The following is a 10,123-nucleotide window of genomic DNA, read 5'->3' as shown; positions in this document are numbered from 1 at the left end:
ATACACACTTGAAACCTCTGAAAAATGTTTATGTCCCTGTACTGCGTAGGCACAAACCGTAAAACACTTTAGCCCGCGTCATTTCTGCTCGCCGTTTATTTACTTTCTGGCTCTTTGAAACGGCAACGACTAAAAATGAGTCATCGTTTTTACAAGACACGAGTTTCACAGTCCAACACGAAAATACCTTTTTTCATTTTTGAGAGTGTTTTCGAAAAAAAAGTTTTCGTTGACGGAACAGAAATGGATTAGTGTGGATGGTCTAAGCGGCGGACCCGAGTCTGTTTAGTCTCCGCCTTTTACCTTGAGAGCAGTTTAACTGTGGCTACTCCATCCGCATCGAAACACGATTCAAGCATGTAGTGAAATGCCTTGTAAACATGTAAATAAAATAGATTATGAAACAAATATCATACAGATAAAAAGTATAACTATAATATATAAAAATGGGAATAACAAATAATTATTATTATCACTTTGATTTATTTGTATTTGTGGGACTCCTAAAGAAACAGGATGTAAAATACCTGATCAACCATCAGTGGCTTCATCCAACATTCTGACTTCACTCTGCGAACTTCATACAGATCAATACTCGCTTTTCAAAAGCAACAGGTGAAGGGAGTCTCACACACGTCTTCTTATTACTGTGAAACCACACACAAAATCTTTACACACTCATCACACCTTCACCCTTCCCGTCCCGTCTTGCCCCGACTTGTCTGCGATCTCGGAATATCTCACTCTAGTTTGTATTGTTATATATAACTTTTGCCCAAATGGCTGCAGAGTGGACATTTCTTTCTGATTACAGATGACTGATGAAATTCCCTTTTTATTTCTTAGTCAAGTTTGGATGTTGCATTAGAAACATTGTGCATGTTTCACCATTGATCATATTTAGTATTGTGAGATTATGATTACTACACCGTGTGATTAAACGAGTAGAGAAAATGAATAAATAAATCGTTTAGTCTGAACTCAGACACATTAAAAAGCCATTTTCTCCTTTTTCTCGTTTCCTGCTTGCAATGTTCAATCAAAGAAAGGACTGAGAACGGCCCACACACCGACCCTGTGAGAACCTGAACATGACCGAGGAAAACATTTAACATTAAAACATTTCTGTTTTTTAAAAACTCACAAACACAAGTTTAAGAGTGTACATGCTCATGATGAACAGGAAGATAAATACTAAATAAGGAAAGGAAGGAGAGGTAAGAAAGAGACAGAGGAAGATGAAAAGAATACATGAAGAAAAAGAGGGGAATGAAGACAAAGAAAAAAGGAGTACACGGTAAAATATGGAAGGGAAAACACATCGGCTGCTTCCTTTAAATCGCCATCTTTTGTCCTTCAGACTTGGAAATCCATCGTAGTCAACCATCATGAAAGATGCCTCTTGAAAAAAAAAGTTCTCTAGATAAAGTCGGAATTGCAAGAAATTAAGTCGGAGTCACAAAAAAACAAGGCCGAATTGCGAGAAATAAAGTCGGAAGTCTACGGATAAAAATCTGAATTGCGAAAAATGAAGTATTTTATTATAAAGGAATTCTTTACAACTTTATAACCGCTTTATCTCTGTACAGCTCTGAGACAATGTCTATTGTTAAAAGTGCTCTACAAATAAAAGTGAATTGTTTCGCTTCACTTTGTACTGTATTCTATATGTCTGAAATAAGAGGTCGACTAAATAATCGCCACTAATTGATGTAACTATCGGCAAAATTTCATCCCGATAGTTTTTCCGGCTTTCGGTCTGCTGTCATTACGAGCGGCCTCTAGAGGCGAATCACTGATTTCACGTGCTGTTTGTTTTGACATGTAAAACTGCACGCTGCACAGAGAGCGGTATATTTATTAGTTATTAATTATATAATCATATTTAATTAAGCACATTTTCATGATTCATAACTGATTTTTGTAATAAAGTTTAGTACCTTTTTACATGGTGTGATTAATCAGTTATCCATGATGCGCTCTGCTTTACATCTGGATGTTGTTCACCTCCACATCGTGCATTAAAATCTTGTAGCTTAGAGCTGGCCATGGACAATCCCTTTCTTCTTCTTCTGCCTTTTATCCCACCCTAAACAGTTTTTAATAAACTCTAGTTATGTCAATCAATTCCACTCAAATAAAGTTGCCACCTTCTATATTGTTTGTCTGCAGCGTTAAGCTCAAGACACCCGGTGAGACACAACTTCGACGAATCGTGTCACCGATAAACACCAAGATCCCATTCTCAGATTTCCTCCAGTTTCACGGCCGCCTCGCACCAAATCTGGCGGCACTTTGCAGCTTGTTTTTAACAAAGAATCGCTCGAAGCGAAATCACAGACTCCAAAGGCGTTATCGAGCAGGAGAAAGCTGTGCAGGTGGCTGGGTGTGAATGTGAGAGAAAAGAAAAGAAAATCTCAGAGTCAGAAATTCACTTCACATTTTAATAGAATTTATCCCATAGTTTCTTTAATTTGTCAACAACTACAAACAGCAGAAACGCAGCGCCTGCGATCTCGGGGTTTACGCTCGCCCTTTCTGAGAGGTTACAGAGTTATTGCAGACTGAAGAAGAAGTGAAACCCAGAGAACAAAGTTCAACCCGTCTGTGATGTCGAGAGAGGAAACGGTGCATTTGATTGCAGGTGGCAGGAGATGCGAGGAGACGAGTCTCACGCTGGAGACCGAACGAGTCCTGCTTCAATATGGAGGAATGCAACATGGAGTCGTCAAAAATTCCCCACTCTGAAACTGAGGGAGAGGAAGAGAAACAGGACTTAAAGGGAAACTGAAGGTTTCAAGAAAGAAAACTCGATTTTGTATGGGTCTGCGTGTACACTATAAATATACACATCACAGACCTCATCGATCACGTCGGTATTGGTGCTGTGTCCCAAAAATCAATTTGTGCCCAAAGTCAAGATCATTATATACAGATTAAAATAAAAGGTCATTCACACTTAAGGTTATTTCAATTCAATGCAAATCTACCGAGTGTTTTCCCTTTTTAGTGCGCACAGAGACGTAATAATGGGCACGATGCACGCGCAGGGAAGTGCTTCAATGTTTTAATGGATCGAAAGTTTATTAGTAATAATAATGTCCCAATTATGGGAAGTTTTGTGTTTAGTTTTACATCAGGACTCATTTCAATAAGAGTCTTTTGCAAGGGAAAGGCATGACCATGTCCCACATTCCCAAAACCTCATCCCCCTCCTACATGACCGCACTGCGATCAGGTCGAGCAGCGATTTCCTGTTAGAGCTGATTTAGACACTCGTGAGTTTGTTTTTATCTCAGAACAATACGGTTCTGGACCCGAACCTAAGCACCTGATTTTGAGGCACTTCAGATCTGGACCTGTACCTCATCCAGAAATCACGTTCTTTCAGCACAGGGGATGGAAAGACCCTCAAATCCCTCAGCTCTGAGCTTGTTGGTGAACATTTTTCAACATTAACACTGCCTAGTTCAGAAACTCTTTGGCTTGTCTGTCACCATTTTTTATTGGAGTGTGTGTGCATGTGTGTGTGGAACTCAAACGCACCAACCGAGTGAGAAACGGACGCAAAAGAGGTGTAAAGAAAAGACACAGTAAGACGCTCCTAATGTATATGACACTCTATAATAAATGTGTAGCTCTATAATGAGCAGGGTTTATAGTATGTACACCGCATATATAAATAAATTGTGTTGAGAATGTGATGCAAGGTCTCTCAAACTTTTGTAGCACCTTGAGAAAACCTCACCACTTTAATGCTAATCGTATACATAATTTTTTTTTTTTTTTTTTATCTACGCACGTTTACGCAAAATAAAAAATTAGTAAACCGTGCCTCTATCGTGGTCACGTGACCTTTTCACCAATGTACTAATAAAACTAGGGATGCACCGATTAAACAGAGGAACGGTTTCACCTGGTTGAAACAGGTTGAATATATACACGAACGATACTGTCGATTCACGTGTCGGTTTTCAGAGGGCGGTTTTCCAATTCGATATAATCACGTTTTGATATCGCGGAGAAATATACGCGGTTTTTCGAGGACGAACCTCGCAAATTACGAGGATGAATTGCAATAATGCCAAATCTGGGAGTCCAGGAAATCCAAAGTGGCCGTGCATTCTGGGTAAGAAAGACCCCCTGTCACTCATTAGTGGAACTCGCCAATCAGAAGAGCCTGATCAAAAGCCAACGTATGAATGTATGCAGAAGAGGGCAGATAGCGGGTTCTTTTTTTTTTCTAGTGCATTTGGTTTTGATGTTACGTCGTGTTCCAGAATAATCACACATGGGGTCCGAAATTTGACATTTCGCATCCGTGGGTTCTCTTAACGCTAATCCAGGACCGGGGATTTTAAATCGGTTTAGAGATCGATATTTTCCAGATGTCAATCTCAGCTGATGGATCAGGGGATAAATTGCGAAATAATCACGAGACAGTAATCGTAATAAACGAACGGACAAAATGGACAGGAAAGTTCATACTTAAGCAAGTCTACACCTTTTTTTTTTTTCCTTTTTTCTTTTTCAAACAAAGTCTGCTACAAAACAAGCCCAGACACCCGGCACTGAAAACACACCATGAAGTATCGATTATAAGCAATTTAACGAGATTCCGAAACACATCACCTCTACACCGACTCTCTAACGGCGCCATAATTAACTTTATACAAATAATAAATCTAGGTGTCAAAGACGTTTAAATACTCGAGTTAAATTCAGATTTATCCCCGCCCCCCCAGACACACCCCAGCCCCAGCCCCAGCCCCAGCCATGCCCCAGCTAAGCCCCGGCCCCTCAGCCACCAGTCCCAGAAAAAAAAAATCCTGTACAAGAAAACACACTGTCCATTTGCACTTTCCACCTCAGGAGAATGTGTGTGTGTGTGTGTATATATATATATATATATATACACACGTGTGTGTGTGGCTCAAGTTAGAAAAATACTTCAAACTGGATTGACAGGATTCAGTATAAAGTGTGTTGCACATTAACCAGTCCGAAAAACATGTCCATTTTCTCTCCATGCCCGAGAGAATGTAGGGATCAGAAAAGGATTTAATGCGTGAGGGACGGTGGCCACGGAAAGCCCCGGAAATAGCCCGGAAAGCACGCACACGGTCTGAAAATAAAAAAACCCAGCAAGAAAGTAAACAAAAACATGCAGTCGGTTCTCTTTAGAAAGTGTGTGCATGTGTGTGTGTGTGTGTGTGTCAGAGCTAATACATGTTCCCCCGCGCCTGCTCGGCGTCCTCAGGAGGAAAGTCCGAGTTGAGCAGAGACTCCATGTAGGCGATGTAGCTCGAGCTGTGTGTGTAGCTCTCATTGGAGGAAGGGGCGGAACGGGGGGGCCCCAGGGTGGAAACGAGTGCTGATTGGGTGGGAGGGCAGGGGGCGGCACTGGTGCCGGGGTTAACACTGAAGCCTGAGTAAGGAGCAACAACGGGGCACGGCTGGTGCTGGAGAGGGGCATCGAGGGGTCCCGTAGCTGCTGCGACGGAAGGAAGAGGCAAACGAGGGCGCTTGGCAGCCTGGGGCTCGTCAGCCAACTTGTCCTGAGGCTCGTTGGTGTTCGAGGTCACCTGCGGAAATGAAAGTGATTAGGAAATGCGTCCGAAGCGCTCGGAAAATCAAAAACAATAACAATGTTATAGTAGATTTTTCATGCAGCACTTTTAGAAATCCTTTCACAAGGGAATTTTTTTTTCCTGCCAGAGAAAAACACTACGTTTTGGAAATTTGTGCCAAAATAATGCATGTTTGCCAGCTTACGTGATCAAATGTTACCGTTTAAAGTTGAAGCCCGAGGTGTACAATATAAATCAGCTGCAATATTATCGCGATTGCCGTTTTAACGATGTGCGATTTGACATTATCGAGTACATCACAAAACCCAAACACACCTACAGTGTGAACGCAGACAGCACACGTGAGGAAGTCGAGTAGGTTCCACTCGTGCACGTGTGCATTTAGAGTACGCGCTTTCACTGCACGATCCAGTCTGGTAAAAAGCGTTTCAACAGCATTCAAGATACGTTTATATCGATTCATCATCATCATTAATCCATATCCCACGTAAAAGGGCTGAGTTTTTTTGGTTTTTTAAAACATCAGATTTTAAAATATACAATTTATATTAGATTCAATTTATTTTATAATATAAAATACTGTTTTTTAATCTCTTAATGAATACAGATACTGAATACTGATGATTAAAATGTAAGAATCTGACATCTGAATAAAATGGGTTTATGAAGGTAAAAAAATTTTTTTTTTTAAATGGCCATAAAAATAAAAATCTAGTGAAACTTTTGGAAAATATCAGAGCACCACACAGGATATAAGGACTATAAACATTTGTTTGGAGTTAGCTGTCCGCAGAAGTCTAGGATACCAGCACAATAACAAAATATCGTTTAATTATTTAAATAAATAAATAAATAAAAATGCAATTGTTTCAATATTGCACACTTGAGTTGAAGCATTGATTTTATTTTACCAGAAACTCACTGAAATATCCAGCAATGAACAGGTACACCAACATATGTGCTCTCTGGGTAAGAAAGATCTCCCGTCACTCAGGCTCTTCTGATTGGCTAATATCACTATGAGATCGTGTATGCAGAAGAGGGCTGATAGCGCTTTTTTTTTTTTTTTTTTGATGTTCCACTTATGATTTTTCGATCTTATGTTGACGATAGTGATACAAAAAAAAAGATGGTGGTTTACGAGTCTCACTGCCTTCTTTCCCATGTTGCTGCGAACACACAAATTACACTTTACACCCAGAGTGTACTATGATTTATTCATTATTATTAGTTGGCAGTTTTAATATTTCATTATTTCTGATAATCCTGTTTGCACAGTGTCCCACCGCACATGTATTTCATTGTACATGGTCATATTATATTTTTGGTGCAATGATCTTTTGTTTATTCAGACGTTTTCTTATCTCTGAGAGCTACCAATCAAATTTCGTTGCATCACTACGATGTCTATAAATACGCCATTTTTAATTTTTCGTTCGCTAATTTGGGACGCTGCCAGGATGTTCGTAGCTTCCACCTTCTGAAATGCCTTACACTCGCCAGTGGTTGACGGAGTTCTCTTGTCTCGGCGTTAAGAGCGCGAATATTTTCCGTGTTTTTGGGGTTTCAAAGCCAAGTTTTAGCTCTTTTTTTTTTTCCGCCGTCGCCGGGTGCTGCGGCGGAGCGCATCTGGCTCCGCCCTCCGCTCGCGAAACCACAGTTTGTTCACATACTGTACATATATACTGCGGATTGCTGTGTTTGGCAAAATAATGTAATTCATGTTCAATTAATAGCGAATTACATTGTACTACCCCATAGGGATCACTATTCTGTAAGACTCCTGCGTAGACTGGGCCATGTCTCGACTCACCATAATTTCCGGACTATAAAGCGCACCCATATATAAGCCGCACCCACTGAATTTGACAGATTTTTTTTTCTACACTAATGAACTTTACACAGGCTTTAACGAAAGACACGTTACACGCGGAATAGGTTGCGCTTCCTTTAGGAGCATAGCGGTATTTTGGGAATAGCCTGGCGCCACATTTTTCCGGTATTACTGCGTGTGTGCAAGACCGAGGAATATGTCCTTATTATTTTCTGATGCTCATTTCTAAGTTTCTTTGACTAACCTGTGACTAAGCTGTTGCCAAGAAAAATAAAAAAGCACGAGTTTAGCACGCTCTCCCTTCACCCAGACTCAACGCGTTACAACGGCTTGTATTTAAACAGTAGCCGACCAAGAAAGTCATTGTTCACTGTCTTCCTCCTTCCTTTCACAACTATTTCTCTCGGAAGTTTATCTTTTGGCATCGTCGTGCGTTTAAAAAAAACTTTTTTTCTCCCGATGCCGTGCAGCTCAGAACACAGGTGAGGTGCGTTTTTTTTCGTTTCCGTTCGGAAATTTCATTGGTCTAATGTTATGGGGCTCAGTTTTTTGGCTTGAAGTTTGTGAAACCGGGAAAAACCCAGGAAAAATTCATAAGCCGCTTCGTTGTGAAAGCCGCGGGGTTCAAAACGTGGGAAAAAAGTAGCGGCTCATAGTCCGAAAAATACGGTATTTTTTTTCTTTTTTAGAACATCTCCATCGTTAGTCGGGGAAATACCTGCAATTTGTAATCGCTAGAAAACAAGATCTGAAATTTGTTTAATAGTTTATCGAAGTTTTCTGAAGATAGTCTAGGAAGTCGGGATTTTATTTTGTGTGAGCGAGACCTCCATTTTCAAGGAGCTCCAAAAAAAACAAAACACGTCTTGATGCATGTTTGAAACATAATACATTTAACAGCTCATGTGATCATATATCACTGTTTAAAGATGAAGCATTGGCTTTTTGGCCTTATTTCAGGCACAACACGTGCACGCTTCACGAATATCAACATTGGGACTCGGCGGAGATGAAATGGACGCTCACCAGACGAGACAGCACTCTCTTAGGCAGCTCCTGATGAAGAGAGTGAATCTCACTCTGCTTCAACAACAGCTGGGTCTCGTCCTGAAACTCCACCTGCAAAAGTAGGGGGGTTATTTGTTTCTCACACACATCAGAGTACAGTGAAATTTAATTTGGGTGTATATCCCAGTTTGGAGAGAGCGAGAAAGAGAGGAGAGAAGAGAGACGGAAAGAGAGAGCTCCTCCGACAGCAATACATGGACCTTCACAAGTCCATACTCAAATGTGGTGGAGGCTCGGTGATTCACGTGATGTGAAGGAGTACAAAAAACACCATCGCAGGAACATCTGAAGAAAAACCCTTCATGTCATCGAGCAATTCTGGGACACACCCATAAAAATTGAGAAAATGGGAAAACTGATTCATAAGCCAATTTGAAGGAATCTCTCCGGAGAACATAAAAACACAGGGAAAATAAGTCCATTTAGAATCGGAATACAAATCAACCAGCAGATCATCTCTGAAGGGCCGAGAGTTGACAAGTTAACAAGCTAACAAAACCAGAAGAGAAATGCTAAAGCTCAGTTCTGCAGCTCCAGTCTCGTCCTCCATGCTGATTATTATCCACAATCCTACAGAGGCATCTGTGGGAACAGGAATCTGGGGAAGACCTTCTGTCGTATTCTCAGCGCTCGTACACAAGGGTTCCTGGAGCAGTTCCTGGAATTGGCTTTCGACAAAACCAGGGCACTACAGAGAACATCTACACTTTACACTCCACACACCCAAGCAACACACGCATCTTTATTTCATGCATTTTTCCCTTCATTTTCTTTTCCTTTGCCCCTCGCTTTTCCTACATTACCTCCCCCTTTCATCTCTTTTTTTCCCCCATTCCTTCTTCTTTATTTCTTTCCATATTTCCATTTCCTTTTGCCTCTCTCTTTTCCTATCCTTTTTTCTTTTTCCCTTTCCTTTCTATTTTTTGCTTTCTTTCCATTTGTCCCTCTTCCCGTTCCTCTCTTCCTTTTCCTCGCCTTTCTCCTCTTTTCCCCTTCTTTTAATTTCTTTCCATTGACTTTACTTTTTGTATTTTTCCCCAATTTCCTTTCTCTTCTTTTGATTTTCTCTTTCCTTTTTCTTTTGTCCAACACTTTTACTACCTTTTCCATTTCATTTTATCCCTCTTTTTTCTCTTCTTATTCTCGAAGTCATTCCACCATCAGCATTCTCATCACCACTATCATCGTTTTCACCATCATCATCCCTAAACGCATCATAACCCTGTAAATGAGCTCCACCACACTTCACTCCACCTCATGAGGAACATGGAATCCATAAGCTATATGCATGTAATGGTAGAGTCAGAGAGAGAGAGAGGGGTGTTACCTGGTAGAATTTGTGCACATGTTCCTTAACGAAGGAGGCGTTAAGAACCTGTCCTTCTATCGTGTTTATGACCATCAGCTCACCAAGTTCAGGAGGACCGTTCCTCAAACAATCATGACTCTGAAAGAGAGAGAGAGAAAAAAAAAATAAATGAGAGCACAAGAGAGGAAGAAAGAGGAAAGAGAGAACTAGACTTTGGTTATCGAGAAGGATAGAGAGAAGGAAAAGAAAAGAATAGTAACGAACGGAAAAAAAAAAAGAAAAGGAAAAGAAAAAAGAAAGGAGCAAAAGAAATTCAAATCA

At 40.6% G+C, this 10,123-nt stretch overlaps 1 protein-coding gene across 1 annotated transcript in view; it reads right to left on the bottom strand.

The window, feature by feature from the left end:
• Positions 1-2,430: 2,430 nt before the first annotated feature.
• Positions 2,431-10,123, bottom strand: part of kdm4b (lysine (K)-specific demethylase 4B) — a 65,481-nt gene continuing 57,788 nt past the window's right edge. The window contains exons 20-23 of the mRNA XM_046857113.1: positions 9,821-9,940; positions 8,452-8,544; positions 5,230-5,585; positions 2,431-2,750 (exon numbers count right to left, since the gene is read on the bottom strand). Coding sequence (XP_046713069.1) covers positions 2,729-2,750; positions 5,230-5,585; positions 8,452-8,544; positions 9,821-9,940 — 591 coding nt within the window. The 3' untranslated portion in view covers positions 2,431-2,728. The remainder of the gene's footprint in view (positions 2,751-5,229; positions 5,586-8,451; positions 8,545-9,820; positions 9,941-10,123) is intronic.

This window comes from Silurus meridionalis, chromosome 9 (genome assembly GCF_014805685.1).
Source record: "Silurus meridionalis isolate SWU-2019-XX chromosome 9, ASM1480568v1, whole genome shotgun sequence".
In the NCBI taxonomy this organism is placed as follows: Eukaryota; Metazoa; Chordata; class Actinopteri; order Siluriformes; family Siluridae; genus Silurus; species Silurus meridionalis.
The sequence above is the reverse complement of the archived record's forward strand: the minus strand, read 5'-3'. Positions and strand labels throughout refer to the sequence as shown.